At 45.0% G+C, this 27,143-nt stretch overlaps 1 protein-coding gene and 1 non-coding gene across 2 annotated transcripts in view; one reads left to right on the forward strand and one right to left on the reverse strand.

Annotated features, from left to right (window-relative positions):
• Positions 1 to 522: 522 nt before the first annotated feature.
• LOC145337654 (NACHT, LRR and PYD domains-containing protein 3-like) overlaps positions 523 to 27,143 on the reverse strand; it is an 86,045-nt gene continuing 59,424 nt past the window's right edge. The window contains exons 10-13 of the mRNA XM_080182470.1: positions 11,315 to 11,485; positions 6,154 to 6,324; positions 4,170 to 4,337; positions 523 to 1,212 (exon numbers count right to left, since the gene is read on the reverse strand). Of these exons, the coding sequence (XP_080038596.1) occupies positions 1,125 to 1,212; positions 4,170 to 4,337; positions 6,154 to 6,324; positions 11,315 to 11,485 (598 nt within the window). The 3' untranslated portion in view covers positions 523 to 1,124. The remainder of the gene's footprint in view (positions 1,213 to 4,169; positions 4,338 to 6,153; positions 6,325 to 11,314; positions 11,486 to 27,143) is intronic.
• On the forward strand, positions 24,737 to 24,900 carry LOC145337656 (U1 spliceosomal RNA). Its single transcript, XR_013885381.1, has one exon. It is a non-coding gene; the product is annotated as a U1 spliceosomal RNA (small nuclear RNA).

Consider the following 27,143-nt stretch of genomic DNA (forward strand, 5'->3'; position numbering starts at 1 on the left):
GTTATCACTTTTGTCCAAATTAAATTTAATTTGCTTATGGGGTGCTGAGAAATCATTAACCACGTGGGTTTGTGATGTGTGTTTCTGTGGGTGTATGGCTGTGTGTTGTGTGTATTAAAGAGAGATTCTGTGTTTCTCTCTTTCTAAGTCTCTCTGTGTGTCAGTACAAGGGTAAGAATAAGCAAGTGTCTGGATGTGTTTGTGAGAGTGTGTTTCTCTGTGCCTGAGAGTATGTGTGTTTGTGAGTGTGTGGGTGTCAGTTTGGACCTGTGTGTCTGGAAATAGCTGCAGATATGTTATCTTGGAAACAGGAATTACAGAGTGCAGCACAGTTTACCCACTCCCATTCTGAATGGGATTAGTGTCTAATAACAGCACCAAATGTTCACATTACAGTCTGAGATCATCCCTAACTACAATCTCCAGACAATATCTCCCATAGGGAATGAAGGAACAGAGTTCATGGACAGTGTCTGGTGATAAAAGGGTTAATGCGCCAGCCGAGGTTCCTGCTGGAAACTCCAATCCCTGTCAATATTGTTCAATATTCACACTGCAGTAACCGGGTCCCAGATGCAGACATGGGACTGACTGAACTTGTCTGAGGCTCACAAAGAGCAGCACCTGCAGTAGGTGTGAGCCGCCAGCAGATGGTGGCATTGTGTGACTTTAATCCCCAGATAGTGAAAGAGGTTTTGAGGAGAGGCTGGTGGAGCCTTTAATTCATTCACAGAGACAGAGAGGAAACTCTGACAAGATTGACCAATCTGTCCTCTGCTGGGTACTGTCAGAATCACACACACTGTTCCCTCTCTCTGGAGAATGATCTCTGCTGCTCCATTTTGAAAGGAGGGTGAAGACTCTGTTGCTGAGAACACTGACAACACATTGCTGCTTAAACAATGGTTTGCAGCAATCTTTCCTTCAATGTGGAGACTAAAACTACAACAGTTTTCCAGCTGGGAAACCAGGTAAGCAGGGAAATCACTGCCAGGCTGGAGGGGCTGATGGAATAGGGAGGGAGAGGGGCAGGAATGAAGGGTTTGGAAGGAGCTGTCGAAGATCTTCACAATTCAGGATTTCACTGTAACCGGTGGAGCAGCAATGTTCAGAGATTGAAATGTTCACACTAACACTGCCAGTCCCGATCTGGATCCCCTCAGAGACTCCAGCTGTCTCTTTCCATTTGGACTGAACCAATTCCTCTCCAGCCTGAAACAGATTAAAGATGAAACAGGAAATAAACAGATTGAACAACAGGGGAAATAACAGGAGACTGGAGTTAATGGGACAAATCTTCTGGTCTCTGGATCACCAGAGACTCAGACACACAACTGAAGATGAGCATCGGGACCCTGTGGATGTCCTGACACACTGATCTACCTGGGAATTGTCCCAGAGGTAGTAACTACTATTGGGGAATTCCCCTGCTGCAGTTAGAGTCAGAGACTTGGGACAGATCCACAAAATTTACCTGGATAGTTACTCAGGTAATGTTAGACAGCTCACCACCTGGGCTAATAGCTGAATAGCACAACCGAGTCCCCCAATCACTTCCCACTGATCCCCCATACTACACCTCCCACAATCTGACTAGACCCACTCATCCCTACCTCCCCTCCAGCCTGGCCACCTCCCATGAGCCCTTAAACTAATCGGACTAACCCTCCCAACTTGGCCTCATCCTGAGCCAACCTCTCCTCACCTGACATAGAAACAAAGAAGATTGGAGCAGGAGGAGGCCATTTGGCCCTTCGAACCTGCTCCACCATCCATCACCATCATGTCTGATCGTCCAACTCAATAGCCTCATCCTGCTTTCTCCCCATAACCTTTGATCCCGTTCACCCCAAGTGCTCTATCCAGCTGCCTCCTGAATACATTCTTGTCTAAATCTCTGAATTAAACTCATTCCCCCAGAACCAACCCCACCCCACTACCCTCTTCAAAGCTATTAACCAACCCCAACCCCCCACCACACAACCACATCTGTTTAGACCCCAACAACATGACCAACTCCCAGCCACCATCCAAACTCCCGATTAACCCTCCAACCCAACACAATACAACTCGTCCATCCCCCGACACCTAGAACTAATCCTCCAACCTCTCCCCAGCTCCCTGACTAACCATTCACCCAGCTACCATTCACTCTCCCAATCAACTAACACTGATGGATCTCCCCGGGGTCACTGTGCTGTAAATAGGGTGTGTGCTCTCTCTTCCCCGACTCTGCTCTGACAGAGCTCCCCGGGGTCACTGTGCTGTAAATAGGGTGTGTGCTCTCTCTTCCCCGACTCTGCTCTGACGGAGCTCCCCGGGGTCACTGTGCTGTAAATAGGGTGTGTGCTCTCTCTTCCCCGACTCTGCTCTGACGGAGCTCCCCGGGGTCACTGTGCTGTAAATAGGGTGTGTGCTCTCTCTTCCCTGACTCTGCTCTGACGGAGCTCCCCGGGGTCACTGTGCTGTAAATAGGGTGTGTGCTCTCTCTTCCCCGACTCTGCTCTGACGGAGCTCCCCGGGGTCGCTGTGCTGTAAATAGGGTGTGTGCTCTCTCTTCCCCGACTCTGCTCTGACGGAGCTCCCCGGGGTCACTGTGCTGTAAATAGGGTGTGTGCTGTCTCTTCCCCGACTCTGCTCTGACGGAGCTCCCCGGGGTCACTGTGCTGTAAATAGGGTGTGTGCTCTCTCTTCCCCGACTCTGCTCTGACGGAGCTCCCCGGGGTCACTGTGCTGTAAATAGGGTGTGTGCTCTCTCTTCCCCGACTCTGCTCTGACGGAGCTCCCCGGGGTCACTGTGCTGTAAATAGGGTGTGTGCTCTCTCTTCCCCGACTCTGCTCTGACGGAGCTCCCCGGGGTCACTGTGCTGTAAATAGGGTGTGTGCTCTCTCTTCCCCGACTCTGCTCTGACGGAGCTCCCCGGGGTCGCTGTGCTGTAAATAGGGTGTGTGCTCTCTCTTCCCCGACTCTGCTCTGACGGAGCTCCCCGGGGTCGCTGTGCTGTAAATAGGGTGTGTGCTCTCTCTTCCCCGACTCTGCTCTGACGGAGCTCCCCGGGGTCGCTGTGCTGTAAATAGGGTGTGTGCTCTCTCTTCCCCGACTCTGCTCTGACGGAGCTCCCCGGGGTCACTGTGCTGTAAATAGGGTGTGTGCTCTCTCTTCCCCGACTCTGCTCTGACGGAGCTCCCCGGGGTCACTGTGCTGTAAATAGGGTGTGTGCTCTCTCTTCCCCGACTCTGCTCTGACGGAGCTCCCCGGGGTCACTGTGCTGTAAATAGGGTGTGTGCTCTCTCTTCCCCGACTCTGCTCTGACGGAGCTCCCCGGGGTCACTGTGCTGTAAATAGGGTGTGTGCTCTCTCTTCCCCGACTCTGCTCTGACGGAGCTCCCCGGGGTCACTGTGCTGTAAATAGGGTGTGTGCTCTCTCTTCCCCGACTCTGCTCTGACGGAGCTCCCCGGGGTCACTGTGCTGTAAATAGGGTGTGTGCTCTCTCTTCCCCGACTCTGCTCTGACAGAGCTCCCCGGGGTCACTGTGCTGTAAATAGGGTGTGTGCTCTCTCTTCCCCGACTCTGCTCTGACGGAGCTCCCCGGGGTCACTGTGCTGTAAATAGGGTGTGTGCTGTCTCTTCCCCGACTCTGCTCTGACGGAGCTCCCCGGGGTCACTGTGCTGTAAATAGGGTGTGTGCTCTCTCTTCCCCGACTCTGCTCTGACGGAGCTCCCCGGGGTCACTGTGCTGTAAATAGGGTGTGTGCTCTCTCTTCCCCGACTCTGCTCTGACGGAGCTCCCCGGGGTCACTGTGCTGTAAATAGGGTGTGTGCTCTCTCTTCCCCGACTCTGCTCTGACGGAGCTCCCCGGGGTCACTGTGCTGTAAATAGGGTGTGTGCTCTCTCTTCCCCGACTCTGCTCTGATGGAGCTCCCCGGGGTCACTGTGCTGTAAATAGGGTGTGTGCTCTCTCTTCCCCGACTCTGCTCTGATGGAGCTCCCGCTGTCGCAGTGCTGAAGATTCTGGGAGAAATATGCAGCAGTTTCAGGTTGGGGGAATTTTCACACATACCAGCAATCTGCTTACCATTGCTGCTGCTTGGAAGATTCAGGCCCATTTACATTTTAAATCCATTTATACTTTAATTATTACACTAAAAATTAACACAAACACTCACTCTATCCTCTCCAGACTCCTGCAGGTCAGTATGAGGCAGTGGAAATCAGGGACAGATTGATCTGTGAAGGAGTTTGATCCCAGGTACAGCACCCTCAGTGACTGGTTTGTACAGAGAGCGGAGGTGAGATCCTCAGCACAAGAATCAGAGAGAGCGTTGTTATACAGACTGGAGACCACAGAGAGAAATAACAGGAATCAGGCTCAATCCCCAGTGTTTTATATAATACTGTTAATAACAATAATAATGTATTGTAGGAGACATTCCAAAAACACAACTTGCATTTCTGTAGAATGAGGAAATACTCAATGCTGAAAATGAAATATAAATAAACTGGAAATGTTCAGCAGGTTAGGGAAATATTTGTGAAGAGAGAAACAGGGGTAAAGTTTGAGCTTCCATTGGAACTGGGAACTGGCAGTGAATTGACAGGTTTGAAGGGACAGCGGTGGGTGGCTGGGGATGAAACAAAGAAAGGACAAACTGGAATTACAGGAGTGATTAAATGGTAAAAGTGATGATGGGACAGGACCATAATCACAGGATCCCCATGTCCTTACTCGGACTGGCTCGGGAGGGACATGGGATGGTCAGTGGTTTGGGAATGCAGTTTGTGGTGAGGGTGAAGATAATGGCTGTGATTTTTCCTTGTAAAATAAACCTCTCCATCCTAAGAATAAGCCAACTGAACGTTCTCTGAACTGGTTCTATGCAATTCTATCTTTTTTAAAAGCTCAACAATATACACATTACTTCAATTGTGTTCTAATGAAACTGCAGCAAAACCTTCCTACTCTTACCTTCCATTCCTATTGCGATAAGAATGTTAAGAAACAGGAGCAGGAATCATCCATTCTATCCTTCAAATCCACTCCATCATTCAATGTGACCATGGCTGATCCTCTGCTTCAACACCATTTCCAACATTATCCCTGCATTCCTTGATTCACCAGCATTCTAATGGAAAACAAATACCCCTCATCTCAGCCTAAATAACTGCCCCTTATTCTCAGACTGTGTCCCAGGTTTCAGACCCTCCAGCAAGGGGAAACATCCTTTCTGCATCTGGCCAATTGAACTCCGTAAAATAGTGTAGGTTTGAATAAGTTCAGCTGTCAATCTTCTAAAGGCCTGAGAATAAAGTGTTTTTGTTCCTCAGAGGACAACCCGTCTGTCCCTGGACCTATTTCAGTGAACCTTCTTTACATGCCAAGTACATCTTTGCTTCAGTCAGGGGACCAAAACTGTCCACAATACTCCAGGTTGGTCTCAGCAAGGCTGTGTATAATTACAGGAAGACATCTTTTTCCTCAACTCAAATCCTCTTAGAATAATGGCTAACATACCATTTGTCATCTTAACTGCTCTCATCTTCGCTTTCAGTGCCTCATGAACAAGGATATCAAAATGTGTTTGGATTTGTTTTAATGTGCTAACCCCAGTGCCACATCTTCACTTGATCTAATACAATTAGATTGAGTTGGCAACGGTTGGAACACTTTTGCTGCTGTTTTTCAAATGGAAGGAATCGATTTTTTGTTGGAAACGCCACACATTTGCACATCACCATGTCTAAAACACATCTTGTTTTGTGATTGGCACTGGAATGTGCTTCTCCAAGAAATTACTCGAATACATTCCGTGAACTAATCTTCTATTCAACTTTTGACAATCTGAGCGATTTATACAGTAAATGGAAGAACCCATAGGAGGGGAGTGCTGTGAGCATCTGAGGAGGAGGAGAGAACCTCAGAGGGTGAACCATAACATTATTCCCCCACACCCTCAACATAAGGATCTGTGGGACTGACATCCCATTGCTCAGGGATCAGAGAGAGAAGCAACAGGAGTCAGAGGAAAAGCAATTTTCCTTATTCATAACTGACACCAATAGTAATGGTTTTTTATAAAAATACCAGCGGTGAAATTATATTGTTGAATATTCAGTTATTATAAACACAATCTCACACAGTCTGCTACTTACTGCAGTTTCTGTATTTTACAGTCTGGATTCCTCAGAGCCACAGACAGCTGTTTCACTCCTGAATCTCCAAGTTCATTGTTACCCAGATCCAGATCTATCAGTGAGCGGTTTGTACTGAGAGCAGAGACCAGGTCCTTGGCACAAGAATCGGTGAGAGCGCTATCATAGAGACTGGAGACAGAGAGAGAAACAATATTCAGTGGAAATCGCCAGTTGTTTAAGAATAAGATTAACAATAATAATGTACAGCATGGGACATTCAAGAAACACAACTTCAGTTGATACAGAAGGCAACATTCTATCGATGCGGTAAATCTGAAATATGAACAAAATATGCTGGAGATTCTCAGCAGGTCAGGCAATATGTGTGAAGAGAGAAACAGGTTTAGTTTCAGTTCAATTAGATAAAATTAGAAAATGAAAACAGCAGTGAATTAAATTGTTTTACATAAGAACATAAGAAATAGGAGCAGGAGTAGGCCATCTAGCCCTTCGAGCCTGCCCCGCCATTCAATAAGATCATGGCTGATCTGATAGTGGATCAGTTCCACATTCCCGCTTTCTCCCCATAACCCTTAATCCCCCTGTCTATCAGAAACCTATCTACTCGTGACTTAAATATATTCCGCGAGGTCGCCTCCACCATTTCAACGGGCAGAGAATTCCAGAGATTCACCATCCTTTGAGTGAAGAAGTTCCTCCTCAACTCTGTTCTAAACTGCACCCACCCACCCCCCCCTTATCTTGAGGCTGTGCCCTCTAGTTCTGCTATCCTTTCTAAGCAGGAAGAATCTCTCTACCTCTACCCTATCCATCCCCTTCATTATCTTATACGTCTCTATAAGATCCCCCTTCAGCCTTCTGAACTCCAACGAGTATAGACCCAGTCTATTCAATCTCTCCTCATAGGGTAACCCCCTCACCTCTGGTATCAGCCTGGTGAACCTTCTCTGCACTCCCTCCAAGGCCAATATATCCTTTCGCAAGTGCGGCGACCAAAACTGCACACAGTACTCCAGTTGCGGCCTCACCAGTGCCCTGTACAGTTGCAGCAAGACCTTCCTGCTTTTATATTCTATCCCCCTCGCTATAAAGGCCAGCATCCCATTCGCCTTCTTGATCACCTGCTGCACCTGCAGACTGGGTTTTTGCGACTCATGCACAAGGACCCCCAGGTCCCTCTGCACCGTAGCATGCTGCAGCTTTTCGCCTTTTAAATAATAATCCCTCCTACTATTATTTCTACCAAAGTGGATAACCTCATATTTGCTAACATTATACTCCGTCTGACAGGTCCTCGCCCACTCGCTCAGCCTATCTAGATCCCTCTGCAGACTTTCCACACCCTCCACACAATTTGCTTTTCCACTCATCTTTGTGTCATCAGCAAATTTCGTCACCCTACACTCAGCCCCCTCCTGTTTTATGTGACAGGGAGCTGGGGATGGGCGGGTGACAAGGAAAGAACAAAATGGAAGTGCCGGAGTGATTAAATGACAAAAAGGATAATGGTGGAAGGGGGGACATGGGATAGTCAGTGGCTCAGGAATGATTTTTGTGGTGGAATTGAAGATAATGTGAAGGAAACCTTTTTCACACTGCAAACTGTGTGGGTCTGGAAGGTACAGCCTGGAAGTGTGATGGAGGCAGACTGACAGAGGGAAATCGATGAACATTCGAATGAAACAATATGCAAAGAACAAAGAACAGCACAGCACAGGAAACAGGCCCTTCGGCCCTACAAGCCTGCGCCACCCATTTTAACACTCAGTGAGTGCCTTATTCCAATCCTCCTTCTACGATACGATAAGATACGAGGAGAAAGCAGTAGAATCAGACAAATTCCTAATAATAGTTTGGTGAGCTGATGAAGACACATTTCACCTCGTGGTGCTCTGCAATAATTCTGTGAAGATAATGGTTGGAAATGTATCGATATTTTAACTGGAAGCTGGTGATGTTGCAGTGTTAACAGGGTTAGATAATTTAGCCAGCGTCCACTAAGGGCCATTGGTATCTCTCTCAGGTAGAATCACAGAATTGTTACAGAGCAGAAGGAGACCATTCGGCCCACACTGTCTGCACTGACTCTCTGAATCAGCAATTTACTCAGTGTCATTCCCCCAAATTTTCCCCGTAACCCTGCACATTCTTCCTTTTCAGATAATAATCCAATTCCCTTTTGGAAATTTTCAACTGAACGTGTCTCCACCACACTCTCAGACAGTGAATTCCAGCCGTTAACCACTCGCTGCAGGGGATGTCCCGGTTCAGGCAATGCTGGCACCAGCAGCAATTTCATAGGCAGCAGCTCTGGAGAGAGCAGTGAGGAAGGCCTGGTCACTGAACACAGGGCTGAAATAGGAGGAGGAAGATTAAACTCAATTCAATGATGTACTTGGCAACACTTGGTCGTGTTCCCCAAGGCTACGTGAGTTTGGAGCAAATTTCTGTTCTCTCAGGACTGGAGAGTATCTGCCACATCAATCCAAGTATAACGGGATGGAGATTGCCGGAGACCTGAGCAGGTGTGGGTTATATGGTTGCAGTGAGGCAAAAGGATGAATAACCTGCTACGTTCTGACAAGGTGGTGAAGCATCTTATAGGATGTAAACTGAAGCATATGGGGTCAAATGAGAATGAAAGTGAAATTGTGGAAAGGTCATCTCCACACAGACACTGGCAATGCTCAGGCAGCAGCATCAACTGTCAGAGGCATGTCAGTCTCTCTCTGCAGGGTTCTGGTTAGTCAGATAACTCTTGCACTGTGAGAATGAGATGGTCACATGCAGGAGACCTTTGCTCTGCAGACATGGTCAGTCAGGTTGCCTGTGCTAGTGTCTTTGATGGGAGAGTAACAATGGAACTTTATATGCCTGTAGAAGAGAGCACGAAATGTCAAGAAATGAACTAAAAATGGTGACAGCATCCAGATCTTGCCATCCTTACACCTAGAATTAGCAGTTCTGGAGCTGGGAGAACGACGGACAGGGCGGGAAATCACTGATTGTGATATTTGCTGTGGAGCTGAGAGTGTGCGGTCGAATAATAGGTACAGGAGACACTCTGGTACCCGCAACACAGAGCTTGTTTACCCATCGCTGGTCACATGGAACCGGCTGAAGGATGTGTTCGAATGTACATTTTATTACAAATTATGCCTTGAAGAAATATACTGAATCTTGAAGGATATTGAATTCAATGACCAGCCATGAACAAAATGAATGGTGGAGCAGGCTCGAAGGGCCGAATGGCCGACTCCTGCTTCTAGTTTCTATTTTAATCATGTTTCTATGCAGGTTATACTGTCCGCACTGTGCTATCTGTAGCCGGTTTTCTTTATTGTTACTGAAGCAGTATAATTGACATCATATTGATTTTAATCTGAACTAATGCAGTGTTCTGTTGTTTCAGTGTTCCCCTGGGATGGCAGAGTAGAGCTTGATTGCGGGTGATTGACAGGTTATGTCATGTGACTAAGGGACAGCTATTTTTCACAGAGCATTCTAGTTTTTATTCTGCTTTCACAAGCTGCTTGAAGTTAAGACCAACAGCAGTGCTGTTTCCATCTCTGAAGTTGGAGTTTTTGCTGTTGAAGTGTTGCTGTGTTGGATGCTGTCAGAGACTGGGGTTACCACTCTGCGATTGGTCTGTTCGGAGGCTACATCCTTCTCTGAAAACAACTGTCAGTTGGCTGTTTGAGAGTGTTAAAAAAAACTGGAAATCGGTACCACGTGAGCATACTTTTTTTGTGCTAACTAATGTTGGACAAGAGTGTAGAATGTGGGATATTGCTTTCTGTTGGAACAACAGAGATAGCTAGCTGTTAAGAGTTGTACTGTGCCATGTTTAAGTCTTGTATTGGTGAAGACTATGACAATACTTGTTGTTAGATTCTAATTGTATTATTAAATAAATTGAGAAGAACATTCCAGTAGGTCACTTGATTCACACCTGGAGTGAAACACCTCATGCTCATCAATGACAAAATCAAATGTAAAACCAAGGGTTCAAGCTAACTTCACAAAACACCTTGGATTTTCTGGCCTGCGTCTTCACAACTGCCTCCATTCAGTCTTTCCTCTTCCTCACAAATCAAGGATTGTGAGACTGGGTGACATCTGTCCCCCTGAAAGCATGTGAACGGGTCCTCAGAGTCACCGTCACATTATTCCCCTCCACCCAGGGCACAAAAATCAATGTGATTGACATTCCATTGCATTGGGATCAAGGAAAAAAAAATCACAGGAGTCAGTGAAAATTCAGGTTCCAATTCAGAACTTCCAATCTTTGGGCTTTTCAGCACTGAAAGAGGCCCTTCGGCCCACCGTGTCTGTGTCAGCCATCAAACACCAATCTATTCTAATCCATTACCAACACTTGCTCCATAGCCTTGTACACTGCGGCATTTCAAGTGCTTGTCTGAATGCTTCTTAAATGTTGAGAGTGTTCCTGATTCCACCACCCTTTCAGATAGCGAGATCCAGATTTCCATCACACTCTGGGTGAAAAAACATTTTCACAGTGCTATAGAATCCCTACCTGGACAGTTACCATGGCAAATCCACTGAAACTACACATCTCGGGACACTACGGGATAATATAACATAGTTGTGTTTTCCAAGATCTCATTATTTTTCAGTATAGTGTCAGAGATTCTGACGATTGTTAGGAGACTATAAATGATTCCCACAACCGATCTCTAAAATTTGCGAATTCTTATCTCTACCCAAACTGATTCTGCATCTTGATCATTGGAACAAAGTTCACCTCTCTTTACTATACTGTCATTTGTTACTAACAGAAAAACACCACCATCATGTCCTGTCCTCCATTTACTGTCATCTGTTCACTCTCCCCTTTTCACAAATAAATGCATGCTGTATCCAGAGAGAGCAGTGCAGCGATGAGAAGAAGGAGTTGATCTCAGAGTATGAACCATAACATTATTCCTCCACACCCTCGACAAAAATATTTGTAGCACTGACATCCCATTGCTCAGGGATCAGAGAGAGAAGCAACAGGAGTCAGAGGAAAAGCAATTTTCCTTATTCATAACTGATGCCAATAGAAATGGGAGTGTTTTTTATACAAATACCAGTATTATATTGTTGAATATTCAGTTATTATAAACACAATCTTTCACAGTCTGCTACTTACTGCAGTTCCTGTATTTTACAGTCCGGATTCCCCAGAACCACAGACAGCCGTTTCACTCCTGAATCTCCCAGTTTATTGTAACCCAGATTCAGATCTGTCAGTGAGCGGTTTGTACTGAGAGCAGAGGCCAGGTCCTCGGCACAAGAATTGGTGAGATCATTACCATCCAGACTGGAGATCAAAGAGTGAAAAATAACAGGAATCAGGGTAAATCCACAGTGTTTAAAAATAAGATCATTAACAATAATAATGTACAATGCGGGACATTCAAGAAACACAACTTCAGTTCACACAGAAGACAAAATTATATTAATGCTGTAAATCTGAAATATGAATAAATATGTTGGAAACTCTCATCAGGTCAGGCAATATCTGTGAAGAGAGAAACAGATTTAGTTTCAGTTCAATTAGCTAAAATTAGAGCTTGGAAGTAGCAGTGAATTAAATTGTTTTAACTGACAGGGAGCTGGGGATGGGCGGGTGACAAGGGAAGAACAAAATGGAAGTGCCGGAGTGATTAAATGACAAAAATGATGATGGTGAAAGGGAAGAGCACAGGATTCCCATGTCCGTACCCTGAGTCACAGGGAGGGACATGGGATGGTCAGTGGCTCAGGAATGGAGTGTGTGGTGGGGTTGAAGATGATGAGAGAGAAACCTTTTTCACACTGCCAGTGGTTCGGGTCTGGAATTACAGCCGGGAAGTGTGATGGAGGGAGGCTGTATCGAAGCAGTCAAGAAGGAATTAGATGATTATTTGAATATAAATAATGAGCGAGGATACGAGAAAAAGGCTGGAGAATGACACAAATTCCTAATGCTAACTTGGTGAGCTAGTACAGACACAATGGGCCAAATGGCCTCATTGTGCACCGTAACAATTCTGTGAAGATAATGGTTGGAAATGTATCGATATTTCAGCTGGGAGTTGGTGATGTTGCCGTGTGGACAGTGTTAGTAGTCGTAGACCTCAATAAAATATTAATATTTCTCTCCAATAGAGAGAGACAATTCGTTACATGAAGCTTCAGGGACACAGCTTAGTAAAAACGGGGCAACGGGATGACCTGGGACTCCATGAACCCCACAGCCGGTAGGAGGACAAAACCCTCAACATTAGCATCATTCTACATCACGCTCTCGGTACGGAAACAAATGAATTAACTCTACACTATTGCTAGAACGAGTACATTAATATCTGACAGGTGCGGGGAATCTATCCACTCAGGCAAAATCACAGAACTGTTACAGAGCAGAAGGAGGCCATTCGGCCGACGGTGTCTGCACTGATTCTCCAATGAGCAATTCACTAAGTATCATTCCCACATCTTCCCCCAAAACCCTGTACATTCCAGCCGTTAACCACTCTGCAGCGAACGTCCCTGTTCAGGCAATATTTTATAGTCGGCATCTCTAGAGACACCAGTGAAGACCTGCTCACTGAACACAGTATGTAGCAATGATGTACTTGGCAACACTCGTGTTCCCCAAGGCTGCGTGAGTTTGGAGCAAATTTCTGTTCTCTCAGGACTGGAGAGTATCTGCCACATCAATCCAAGTATAACGGGATGGAGATTGCCGGAAACCTGAGCAGGCGTGGGTTATATGGTTGCAGTGAGGCAAGTTCTGACAAGGTGGTGAAGCATCTTATAGCATGTAATCTGAGGCATATGGGGTCGAATGAGAATGAAAGTTTAAATGTAGAAAGGTCATCCCCACACAGACACAGGAAATGCCCAGACAGCAGCATCGACTGTCAGAGACATGTCAGTCTCTCTCTGCAGGGTTCTGGTTAGTCAGATAACTCTTGCACTGTGAGAATGAGATGGTCACATGCAGGAGACCTTTGCTCTGCAGACATGGTCAGTCAGGTTGTCACTGGCACAGGCTTGTGTCTTTGATGGGAGAGTAACAATGGAACTTTATATGTCTGTAGAAGACAGCACGAAATGTCAGGAAATGAATTGAAAATGGTGGCAGGATCCAGATCATGTAATCCTTAGATCTAAACTTAGCAGCGCTGCAGCTGGGAGAATTGCAGACAGGGTGGGAAATCACTGATTGTGATATTGGTTCTGGAGCTGAGTGTGTGCAGTCGAATGAATGGGTACAGGAGACTCTCTGGTACCCGCAACACAGAGCTTGTTTGCCCATCACCAATCACTTTGAACCGGTTGAAGGATTTGTTGGAATGTACATATTGTTACAAATTATGCCTTGAATATATTGACTATCGAAGGATATTGAATTCGATGACCAGCCATGAATAAAATGAATGGTTCGAAGGGCCGAATGGCTGACTTCTGCTTCTAGTTTCTATTTTAATCACATTTCTGTGCAGGTTATCTTGTCCGCACCGTGCTATCTGTAGCCGGTTTCCTATATTGTTACTGAAGCAGTATAATTGACATCATGTTGATTTTAATCTGAACTAATGCAGTGTTCTGTTGTTTCAGTGTTCCCCTGGGATGGCAGAGTAGAGCTTGATTGCAGGTGATTGACAGGTTATGTCATGTGACTGAGGGACAGCTATTTTTCACAGAGCATTCTAGTTTTTATTCTGCTTTCAGAAGCTGCTTGAAGTTAAGGCATACAGCAGTGCTGTTTCCCTCTCTGAAGTTGGAGTTTATGCTGTTGAAGTGTTGCTGTGTTGGAAGCTGTCAGAGACTGGGGTTACCACTCTGCGATTGGTCTGTTCAGAGGCTAAATCCTTCTCTGAAAACAATTGTCGATTGGCTGTCTGGAAGTGTTAAAAAGTTGGAAATCGGCAACACGTGAGCATACTTGTTTTTGTGCTAACTAATGTTGGAGAAGGGTGTATGTCTGTGGGTATTGCTTCATATTGGAACAACAGAGATAGCTAGCTGTTAAGAGTTACACTGTGTCATATTTAAGTCTTGCAATTGGGAAAGTTATGCTAATTCTTCTTGTTAGATTCTAACAGCATTCTTAAATAAATTGCGTTTGATAAAAAAATCCTAGTGGGTCACTGGATTCATACCTGGAGTGAAACACTCATCAATACCAAAATCAAATGTAAAACCAATTGCCTCCATTCAGTCTTTCCTCTTCCTCACAAATCAAGGATTGTGAGACTGGGTGACACCTGTCCCCCTGAAAGCATGTGAATGGGTCCTCAGAGTCACCGTCACATTATTCCCCTACACCCAGGGCACAAAAATCAACATGACCGAGATCCCATTTCATTGGGATCTTAGAGAGAGAAGTAACAGGGATTAGTGAAAATTCAGGTTCTGATTCATAACTTCCAACCACTGGGCCTTTATAGAGGTTTTCAGCACAGAAAGAGGCCCTTCGGCCCACCATGTCTGTGTCAGCCATCAAGCACCAATCTATTCTAATCCATTACCAGCACTTGCTCCATAGCCTTGTACGCTGCGGCATTTCAAGTGCTTGTCTGAATGCTTCTTAAATGTTGAGAGTGTTCCTGACTCCACCACCCTTTCAGACAGTGAGATCCAGATTCCCGCTACCCTCTGGGTGAAAAAACATTTCCACAGAACCAGAGAATCCCCACTGTGCAGAAGGGGCCCAATCGTCCCATCCACTCTACACTGACTCTCCGAAGATGCATCTTAACCAGGCCCACACAACTGCTTATCACTGGACATTTATCATGGCAAATCCACCGAAACTAAGGTAGGACACTAAGGGATAATTTAGCATGGTCGATCCACCTAACCTACACATCTTTGGACTGTGGGAGAAGCCAGAGTATCTGACAGAAACCTGCACACATGCGGGGGAGGGTGGGGTGGTCGTGGACATGCAAGTTCTACACAGGCAGTCACCAGAGGCCAGAATTAAACAAAGGTCCCTGATGTTGAGAGGCAGCAATGCTAAACACTGAGCCATCTTCAATTCTCCTCTCAAACTCCTGCTCAGTGCCTTAAATCAATACCCCTTGTTATTGACTCCTCAAACAAAGGGGAATGGTTTCTTTCTATAATTTGATACAATTCCACATGGTTGTCCCCCAGCCTTCCCTGTCTGAGTAAAACACCAGGAGCATTGACATACAGAGGGATCTGTGCGTTATTGTCCACTGATCCCTGAAAGTGGTAACACAGGTGGATAACTTGGTCAACAAGGCATGCTGCATGCTTGCTTCATTGGCCGGGACATTGAGTATAAAAGTTGGCAAGTTATGTTACAGCTGTATTAAACTTTAGTTAGGCCCAATATGGAATATTGCATGCAGTGCTGATCGCCAGACAACCAGAAGGATGTGGATGCTTTGGAGAAGGTGCAAAGAAGGTTTACAAGGATGTTGCCTGGTCTGGTTAAGGTATGAAGAGAAGTTGAATAAACTCGGATTGTTTTCACTGGAAAGACAGAGGCTGAGGGGTGACCTGATAGAGGCATATATATGGTTGATAGTTGGAGTCTGTTTCCCCCAGGGTGAAAAGGTCAACTACAGGACGGAACAGTTTGAAGGCAAGAGGAGGAAAGTTTAGAGGAGATGTGCGGGGAAAGTTTTCACAGAGAGGGTGGTGGGTGCCTCGAATGCACAGCCAGTGAAGTTGACAGAAGCAGGCACGTTCGCAATGTTCAAGGTTTATCTCGATAGAAACATGAACGGGAGACGAACAGAGGAATAGAAATCGTGTATGAACAATTAGTCCTGTGTCTGGATAAGAATGAAAATGAGTTGCTGTCGCAATCTTGGTTGGCCGAAGGGCCTGTTACTGTGCTGCTCTTTCTTCTTCTTTGTACCTGAATGTTAAAATCACCTGCGATTATGGAATTATAGAAACCCTGCAGTGCAGAAAGAGACCATTTGGCCCATCGAGACTGCACTGATCACAATCCCACCCAGGCCCTATCCCCTTATCCCTACACATTTAGCCACTAATCCTATAACCTTCATATCTTAGGACACTAAGGGGCAATTTTTAGCATGGTCAATCAAAGTAACCCGTACATCTTTGGACTGTGGGAGGAAACCGGAGTACCCGGAGAAAACCCACACAGACATGAGGAGAATGTGCGAACTCCACACAGACAGTGACCCAAGCCAGGAATCGAACCCAGGTCCCTGGAGCTATGAAGCAGCAGTGCTAACCACTCTGCTACCATGCCCCCTATTATTGCAGTATGTTTTTACAAGACACCATTTTTTCCTGTGTACTGTGTACTGAAGATGAGTGCTGTCAGAAGGGGAGGGTGCTGAACTGGGGGAAGGCGAGCTATAGCCGGATTAGGAGGGAGCTGAAGGACACTGATTGGGAGAGGTTGTTAGCGGGCAAGTCCACGGTCGGCAAGTGGGAGGCTTTCAAGGGAAAACTGAAAAGGTTGCAGGAAAGACATGTGCCGGTAAATAGGAAGGATGGGAAAGGCAGGATTAGAGAGCCGTGGATTACAGGGGATATTGAGGACTTGGTCAGGAAGAAGAGAGAGGCATATGTTAGGTCTAAGCAACTGCGAACGGAGAGAGCACTGGGGGAATATAGAGAGAGTAGGAGGGAGCTCAAAAGGGGAGTTAGAAGGACGAAAAAGGGGCATGAAATGGCTTTGGTGGATAGGATTAAGGAAAATCCAAGGGCATTTTACTCTTATATTAGGAACAAAAGGGTGGTTAGAGGGAAAATCGGTCCTCTTAGGGACAAAGGAGGGGAACTGTGCGTAGAGTCTGAGGGAATGGGGGAGATCCTGAATGAATACTTTGCGTCAGTATTGACAAAGGAGAGGGGTTTGGTGTCTTGCAATGTCTTGGAGGGAGCTGTAGACCAGTTGAAGGAAATATCCATTACGAGGGAGGAAGTGTTAGGGTTTTTAGACAGCATAAAAACTGATAAAAACCGGGGCCTGATGGCATTTATCCCAGGCTGCTTAGGGAGGTGAGAGATGAAATTGCTGGGCCTCTGACGCAAATATTTGTCTCTTCTTTGGACACAGGTGAGGTCCCAGAGGACTGGAGGATAGCTAATGTGGTACCGCTGTTTAAAAAGGGCAGTAGGAATAACCCTGGTAATTATAGGCTGGTGAGTTTGACATCAGTGGTAGGAAAGTTGTTGGAAAAAATTCTTAGGGGTAGGATGGATATGCATTTGGAGCGTTATGATCTGATTAGGGATACGCAGCATGGCTTTGTTAAGGGGAGGTCTTGCCTTAAGAATCTGGTAGAATTTTTTGAGGAGGTGACAAAAGCAGTTGACGAAGGACGAGCCGTTGATGTCGTCTATATGGATTTCAGTAAGGCGTTTGACAAAGTCCCTCATGGTAGGTTGGTAGAAAAGGATAAGGCACATGGGATACAGGGACAGGTATCTAGATGGATTGAAAACTGGCTAGGCAACAGGAGACAGAGATTAGTAGTGGAAGGGTCCTTTTCTAACTGGAGGTCTGTCACCAGTAGTGTGCCTCAGGGCTCAGTCATTTGTTTACCTCACATGCAGTGAATCAAATTGATATCTGTAATGCTGGGACCTCAGGAGGAGGCTGAGATTAATCTTCCCACTCGTCACTTCTGGCTGAAGATGGCTGCTAATGTTTCAGCCTCGTCGTTTGTACTGATGGTCTGGGTTCCCTCATCAGTAACGATGGGATTCTTGTGGCTTGTTTCTGGAATCATAGAATTCCCAGAGTGCAGAAGGAGGCCATTGGGCCCATCGAGTCTGCACCAATTTTTTGAAAGAATATCTTACCCAGGCCCTGTCTCTAAAACTCCACATATATGGTCCACTTATCCCCCTAACCTACACAACCTGAGACACGTAGGAACAGCTTGGCATAGCCGATCAATTGAACCTGGACTGTGGGAGAAAATTGGAGTACTCAGAGGAAACCCACACAGACACTGGGAGAACATGTAAACTCTACACATAACGTCACCCAAGGCTGGAATTGAACCCTAGTCTCTGGCACTGTGAGGCAGCAGTGCTGCTCACTGTGCCACCAGGTTGCCTCACGTAACCAGCTTGTCCAACATTTCTGACATGTCTGACACTATTTATGAGTGGATATGGCAAGACTGCAGATCTCTGATCTGATCCATTGGTTTTGGTATGATGGAGCTCGGTCTATCATATGCTGCTTCCGCTCTGTGGTCTGGTGGCCGTGTGCTGGAGCTTCACCAGGTTCACATCTCATTTTTAGATAAACATAAGTCTAATTTCTTAGTGTATGTAAAGAAAATTAATCGTAGTAACACAGTACTGGTTGCTGGGGAAAGCCACTGTCAGCTTCCTATAAACTAAAAGGTACAGTTCACCTCTCCTGCCTGTTTCCTGTCACTCAGATAACTTCATATCCAGGCTGCCTTTGTCTCTTTTATTTCAGGGTCTCCAACTTTGCTCCCAAGCTTATTATGTGTCGACTAATAGCGGGTAGTGTTTTTGATAACAGGAATACTGGTAGCAATGGTATATTTAGTAAATTATTTGTGTCCTTAAAAACAATGTCCATTCTCCCCATGCTTGCATGGGTTTCCTCCGGGTGCTCCGGTTTCCTCCCACACCCCAAAGATGTGCTCTTAGGCTGATTGGTGTAACAAACTGTTTCTAAATTAGTCTTCCCTCAATGTGGAATGCCATAAGCATAGACAAGGGTCATTGGTGGAGAAGGGACTCAATGTTAAAAAGGCAGTGCGGGCTCGTTGGGCCGAAGGGCTGTGTTGTTCTTTGTTCTTTATTATTAATAGGGACATGATTCAGACTATTCTGCATTGTGACTATTGCCATTGCCAGCTGAGCTGTGCCTTGAACTGCTGGGCTGTAAGCTCTGGAATTCTCTTCATAACCCTCCCCACCTCCATCTCTCTTTTAAGATGCTCCGTTTAATATAAATTTGAGAGTGGATCCCTCGGGATAAACTTCATCAGAATTCCATGTAGTTTGTAATCTGCCTGACCAATATACAGCAGTTTTCTATGTTTAATCAAACCGAGAAGCTGACAGACAGAAACATCTATAATCTGAATGACAAATTAAACATGTGATCAGTCATATCTGGTAATTCTATAAACATTTAATTGTTTTGTCCATCTTTTTTATTCTCATGAATGGTTTTGAGAATAATTATGAATGAATATTTAAATCTTTCACTCCTGAATCTCGCAGTTTATTATAACTCAGGTTCAGACACATCACTGACTTGTTTGTACTGAGAGCAGAGGTGAGAATATCTGAGGCTGTTACTCTCCAAACTGCAAGTAATTTTTAAACATGTCCCACATTCTGGTCTCATTTCCTGATCATCAGAATTACCCTCTTGAATCTCACTGACCCTGCTAATTTTCTGGAAATTCAAATCATTTCTGCCATTCTATAAATCCAGGATTTTATGAGAATTGTACATTTTACTGCGAGTTAAATTTAAGTCATGGGTAGATAGGTTTCTGATAGACAGGGGAATTAAGGGTTATGGGGAGAAAGCGGGAAAGTGGAACTGATCCACTTCAGATCAGCCATGATCTTATTGAATGGCGGGGCAGGCTCGAAGGGCTAGATGGCCTACTCCTGCTCCTATTTCTTATGTTCTTAAATGATAAATCTGTGAGAGTGGATCCCTCGGGATTCCCTGTGCTTCTTAACTATTGACATTGTATCTGTGTAAGACCTCTGGGTGGGTTAAATTGTGAAACTGTACTAAACTGTGCTTTAAGCTCCATCCCCTAGATTTTATACAACAAGGAAAGATTATTCTCCCATTAGAAAGTTGAAATATTTCTGTTTGATTAGTTTATAGGGGAGGGGTGTCTCCCGCTACAATCCACATAAACAAGCTCACATTTTCTGTAGCTATGGCTCGTGTTCGATCTCTGGGAAATACCGGGATTTCCCTCTTCCCGGTAGATCCTCACGTAGGAAAAGGATTATCCGAAAACCCGGTTTCATATCACTGACAGTTTGACTGGAGATTTTCCAGCAGGTTTCCTCATTCAGGAAATTCTGGTTTCCTCGCTCAGATCTAAGCTCTGCAGTCCTGCCACATTTAACTGTGAATGGTAGTGGATGATGAAACAACAGAAGGAGGAGGTTCCACAAATATCCCACCCTCATGACGGAGGAGACTAACACATCAGTGCAAAAGATATGGCTCAAATATTAGTAACTAACTTCAGTGGCTGCACCATCCAGAGGTCCCCAGCACCACAGATATGTCTTCAGCTAATTTGATTCACTCCACATGGTGTCAAGGAATAGCTAAAGGTAATGGATACTGTAAAGGCCACAGATCCTGACAATATTCCAGTACTGAAGATTATCGCTCCAGAAGTTGCTCGGTTCCTAGCCAAGCTGTTCCAGTAGAGTTACAACACTGATGTTTACCCAAAATAGCGGGAAATTGCCTGGGTATGACCGTAAACAAAAAGTAGAGAACAATCCAATCTGTCCATTTACCACCCCATCAGTCTAATCTCGATCATCAGCACAGTAATTGAAGACTAACAAGTGACACTTAATTAGCAATGATTTGCTCGCTGACTCTGAGCTTGTATTTACTCAGGTTCACTCATCCCCCTATCTCATTACAGCCTTGATGCAAAAAAGGACAACAGAGCTGAACTCAGGACGAGAGGGGAGAGTGTCTGCCCTTGACATCAAGCAGAATATGACCACATGTAGCAAAAAGGAGCCAGAGAAAAACTGAAGTCAATGGAAATGAGAGAAGAAAAAACCTCTCTGCTGGTTGGAGTAACCACAGCCCGAAGGAAGATAGTTGTGGTTATTGGGCCATCTACAAGATGCAGTGCAACAACTCACCATGGCCCCTTACACAGCACTGTCCAAACTGGTGATTTCTATCCCTGGAAGGACAAGGGCAGCAGATGAATGGAAACATAACCACCTGGAAGTTCCCTTCCAAGATACACATCACCCTGACTTGGAAATATATTGCTGTGCCTTCACAGTGACTGGGTCAAATGTCCTAGGAATCGCTTTCTCACAGCACAGTGCGCACCAACGCAACGAGTGCCTAAGTGCAATGATGGTGATATAGAACATAGAACACTACAGCACAAACAGGCCCTTCGGTACACAAGTTGCACCGATCATACCCATACCTATCAGTCCTATCTATAACCCTCAATATTAAATCCCATGTACTCATCCAGAAGTCTCTTAAAAGACCCCAGCGAGTTTGCCTCTACCACCACCGATGGCAGCCGATTCCACTCACTCACCACCCTCTGAGTGAAAAACTTACCCCTAACATCTCCTCTGTACTTGCTTCCCAGCACCTTAAACCTGTGTCCTCTCGTAGCGACCATTTCAGCCCTGGGAAATAGCCTCTGAGAATCCACCCTATCTATTCCTCTCAACATTTTATAAACCTCTATCAGGTCGTCTCTCAACATTCGTCTCTCCAGGGAGAAGAGACCGAGCTTCTTCAACCTATCTTCATAAGGCATGCCTCCCAATCCAGGCAACATCCTTGTAAATCTCCTTGTAAATATAATAATGAGCATAGTTGCTTTCCAAGCAGTTAATACAGGTTCAATTCCCAACTATTTCAGTTTGTTGGACTGGATGAAGAAAAGACCAGGAGGCAGTAGCCAAAACAGAATTTAATTTAGTCAAGTCTGCGGCTCGAGCCTGGAGCAGTGGTGTTAAACTTAGCTGAAGGTTGGAGTGTCAGTTGCTCATTCAGTTGCTCTGAAACGGCCCATGTTTTTTTCAAAAGGAAAATGATGAATCTAATAGTGACACAGAGGAAAGCTAAATTCATTGGTTGGTAAAAAAGAATTGCCATTTGTGACTGGCTTTATATTGCTGTGAATTGGAGGAAGCAACTGAAAGGGTCAATGACGGTTCTGCTGTTGATGTGGTGTACACGGATATTCAAAAATCATCTGATGCAGTGACACAACAGACTCGTGGCATAAGCTCATTAAATAAATGGGAAAGGCGCAATGTGGATACAAAATTGGATGAATAAAAAGTAATGGATATTTTCCAGGCTGGAGGATGTCGGTAGTGGAGAACCCTAGTGATCAGTATTGGTATTCCTGCTTTTCCCTGATATTTATGAATGATCTCGGTGTTTACAGTATAGAGGAAAATTTCAAAGTTTGTTGGTCACAGAAATCTTTTGAGGCATCGGAAACTGTGAGGAGAGGTTGGGACTGAAAAACAGACCATGGTGGAGTGTACAGATAGATGGCAGATTAAGTTCAATGCAGAGACGTGTGAGGTGAGACTTTCAGGAAACACGTACATGAGCAAGCAATATAAAATAATCGGTAGAACTGTTGACGGATTGCAGGATCAGAGGGACTGGACGTATATGTACATCGATCATTGCCATTAGCAGGGTAAGTGTAGGTAACAGTTAATAAAGAATACAGCATCTTGGGCTTTACTGTTATGAAATAGTTTATGTTTGTGGGCATCAGATAATAATTCATGAGTTTAAGTTTAATTTGTCTTTCTGTGCTTGTGAGCTCAGAAAGGGCCAAAACTTTAATTTCACTTCATGTTAAACAAAGCTGCCTGCCTGGTTTCACTTTAAACTGTCCCTGCATTTTAATTTAAGGGTTACGATATTGTAAGAGTTATAGAGGTTAAGAAAATGGTTGCTTATATTCAGAGGCCCACAATGAATGATAGAAACACTGAGTTTCAGTTGCAACCAGTTAACCCAAGAAGCAAGACGGTGTTCACAGAGGCTGCCAGTAGAGGCAGGGCAATGCAGGGACTCAGAAAGCAGAATGAGGGGAATTCAGAAAGAATGAGGGGAGATCTCATTGAGACATACAAGATGATGAATGGGATGGATAGGATAGAGGTGGAGAGACTCTTCCCGCTCAGAAAGGACAGTAGGACTAGGGGGCACAGCCTCAAGATAAAGGGGGGGCGGTTTAGAATGGAGTTGAGGAAGAACTTCTTCACTCAAAGGGTGGTGAATCTCTGCCCGATGAAGTAGTGGAGGCTGCCTCGCTAAATATTTTTAAGACGCGGGTTTTTGATAAGAGAGGGGATTAAGGGTTATGGGGAGAGGGCGGGAATATGGAACTGAGCCACGACAGATCAGCCATGATCTTATTGAATGGCGGGGCAGGCTCAAAGGGCCAGATGGCCTACTCCTGCTCCTATTTCTTATGTTCTTATGTTAACTCAAAAAATAAATTGTTGCCAGAAACCAAAAATGAACACAGGAGTGCCAGGAAGACAGAAGACAAAGGAACAGCCAAAAAACTGAATCTGAACAAGCTACTACTTCCTGAATTTCAAGAGAGGAGCAGAGCGAAGCTCCCAGTTACAGACAGAGCTGCTAGGTGCGGACATGGTAAAGTTTGCTCACGAGAATCCAGACATCTGATATCATCCGAAAGTTGGTGACACCTTCATACAGACTAAGAGGCACTGGTGTCTGTTGGCCTGGCTGCATATGAAGGAATAATGAAAGAGAACATTGAAATACTGGAGGGGGACCCTTGGTGAAGACATCTAAGAAAAAGTGTTGTTTGTGAAAAGATTCCAAAGGCTGCTCTTTTTTCTAGAGTGGACTCAGAGACACTCATGTGGAAGCAAGAATCCCAGTGAGACTAGTTTTTACGTAGTGTGACAAACATTTGGGGGGATTTGAAGAAGAATCCACTAAGTTACTTTGGGTGGCATCTGTCACTTGGTTCCAGAGATGGGATAGCTGACCACAGGTGGCTTGTTGGTTTACATTGACTGTGTACTTACTGGGAACATTAGAGCATAAGATCTAATTTGTAACTTGTGTCATCCTTACAGATCTGCAAACATCTGTGAAGTTAGATGGGGTGAAGGAGTGGTGCATATGTTTATTGTTTAGCAAAGATTTTAGGCTATTGTTAAGAGTTAATTAACTACCTTGTTATTCTGTTCGTCTACATTTCTAAGTATTAAAAAATGAGTTATGATTTACTGAGCTGGTGTTCTGCTCTTAGACCTAACTGTCAGCAGTCAGCTGGGATCATAACATTGTCAATAGGGGCATAGAGTACAAGAGCAAGGAGGCTGTGCTGAACCTGTACAAGACATCAGTTAGATCTCACTTCAGGGCGTCATACTTTAGGAAGGTCTAGAACACATTGGAGAAGACTGAAGAGGTTTACAATATTGGTTACAAGGAGGTGAAATTTCAGCCACGAGGTTCAATTGGAGAGGTTTTGACTGTTCTTCTTGGAGGGAAGAATGCTAAGAGGAGATTTGATAGAAATGTTCAAGACAATAACAGTGCTGGACAGAACAAGTAGAAAGGATAAGGATCAAGAACAAGCTTTAAAGTGATTTGTAAAAGAAGCAAACATGATGTGAGAAAAGCCTATTTGTTTTACACAGTGTCTGGTTCAGGTCTGGAATTGAGGAGGAGGTGATTTTACGAGGCTGCAATCAGAACCATGGTGAATAAAAACTTGCTATAACTTAACGGAGGTTTATTTTCACAAACCTTACGCACATAATAACTAAAGCATAAGGTTTCATGCTCTCCTGGCAGGGAGAGTCAATGATCAGACAGGCTGATCTCCCAGGATAAGGCTATTGCATTATACTCTGGGTGTGCTGACTACTGCCATGTCCCAATGCTGGATATCTGACTGCAGAATTTGTGGTGGGGGGGGGGACTGTGTTCGCACTCTGCCCCATTTATTTCAGGCAATGCTGGCACCATCTCCAAAGGCAGCCAGCAGGACTTTCAAACACAGCAGCTCTGGAGGGAGCAGCGAGGGAGCTCTGCTTACTGAATGAGGGGCTGAAATGACAGAAAGCAGAGCAAGGGTTGCCCCCCAATCACTAATTCCTCCCTGGAGGGGCTCCTCCCGGCTGCTCAGGCTCGGAGGGAGGTCCTGTTCCCTCAGGATGGGAGGAGGTTATCCCATCATTACAAGCCAGTCTGGATGGAGATTGCTGGGAGGTGAGCAGGTTTCAGACACGTGGTTACAGTGTGGAAAAGGATCAATGTCCTGATGTGTTCTGACACGGTGAGTGCAGCACAGCCTGATATGTGAATAAGGATGAGTGAAATTGTAGAAAGAACATCTCCACCCAGACACTGGCAATGCAAAGGCAGCAGCATTGACTGTCAGAGACATGTCCGTTAGGCTGGGACCAGCATAGGCTAGAGCAGGGTTCACCAACATATTCACTGGGCAAACACATGGCAATGTTTTTCTCACTCAAGGGGCCGATGAGTAAATTTCAGAATGATCAAGTTTGGCACAGCAGAAATTTCAATTAAAAACTAAACTGAGATATGAAAAGAAACAACTTGCTGAGCACAATAATGAGGAATAAATAAAGATGATGATTAGAGTTTAATCCTCATCAATCACAAATTGTTTCTCTCCCACATTTGCTGCAGTTTGGCTCAAAAACCCATCAGCAGCAAACATGGGAAAGAAACGGCATGTGATTGGAGGAGTAGCTCCATACAGATTCTTCCATTCAAACTGAACTGTGTGACTGAGATTCTGGAAACTCGCTCCATCTCACCCTTTCAGCAATCACCCTGTCTCGTTCCCTCAATTCCCTCAATCTTTTAATCTTCTGAACTTTTCTCCAATCTGCTCAAATTTTCCTCGTAAAATAAACCTCTCCATCCCAGGAATCAGCCATGTAAACTTGCTCTGAACTGGCTCTAATACAATTCTATCCTTTTAGGTAAACATCGTGGGCCGAAGGGCCTGTTCTGCGCTGTAATGTTTTATGTTCTATACACATTACTCTAGTTGTGTTCTAAAGAAGGTCGTGTAAAACTGCAGCAAAACTTCTTACAATTATGTTCCATTCCTATTGCAATAACAACGTTAAGAAACAGGAGCAGGAATCATCCATTCTATCCTTCAAATCCACTCCATCATTCAATGTGACCATGGCTGATCCTCTGCTTCAACACCATTTCCAACATTATCCCTGCATTCCTTGATTCACCAGCATTCTAATGGGAAACAAATACCCCTCATCTCAGCCTAAATAACTGCCCCTTATTCTCAGACTGTGTGCCAGGTTTCAGACCCTCCACAGCAAAGGGAAACATCCTTTCTGCATCTGGCCTACTGAACTCTGTAAAATAGTGTAGGTTTGAATAAGTTTAGCTATCATTCTTCTAAAGGCCTGAGAATAAAGTGTTTTTGTTCCTCAGAGGACAACCCATCTGTCCCTGGACCTATTTTAGTGAACCTTCTTTACATGCCAAGTACATGTTCAGGAAGGTTTCCTGACACAGTATGTGGATAAGCCTACGAGAGGAGAGGCTGTACTTGACCTGGTGCTGGCGAATGAACCAGGACAGGTGATGGATCTCTCGGTAGGAGAGCATCTTGGGAATGGTGATCATAATTCTATCTCCTTCACAATTGCATTGGAACGAGATAGGATCAGGCAGGCTAGGAAGGTGTTTGTCTGGAGTAAGGGGAAATACGAAGAAGTCAGGAAGTTACTTAGACAAATAAACTGGAAGGAGGCGTTCTTAGGGAAAAGTACCGAAGGAAGGTGGCGGATATTCAAGGAATGTTTGTCTGGAGCTCTGCATGACAACGTTCCGATGAGACAAGGGGGTTTTGGTAGGTCGCGGGAACCGTGGTGCACGAAGGCTGTGGTGAACCTAGTCAGGAGGAAAAGGAAGGTGTACAAAAGGTTCAGGGAACTAGGAGATGTTAAGGATCTTGAGGAGTATAAGGACTGTAGAAAGGAGGTTAAAAGGGAAATTAGGAGAGCCAGAAGGGGTCATGAGAAGACCTTGGCGGGTAAGATTAAAGAGAATCCCAAGGCCTTCTATAAATATGTGAAAAGTAGAAGGATGAGAAGAGAAGGGATAGGACCTATAAAAGGTGAAGGGGGAAAGGGCTGTATGGAACCAGAAGAAATGGCAGAGGTGCTTAATGAGTACT

The sequence above is a fragment of the Carcharhinus amblyrhynchos genome, unplaced genomic scaffold (assembly GCF_965287045.1).
Source record: "Carcharhinus amblyrhynchos unplaced genomic scaffold, sCarAmb.v2.hapA scaffold_55, whole genome shotgun sequence".
In the NCBI taxonomy this organism is placed as follows: Eukaryota; Metazoa; Chordata; class Chondrichthyes; order Carcharhiniformes; family Carcharhinidae; genus Carcharhinus; species Carcharhinus amblyrhynchos.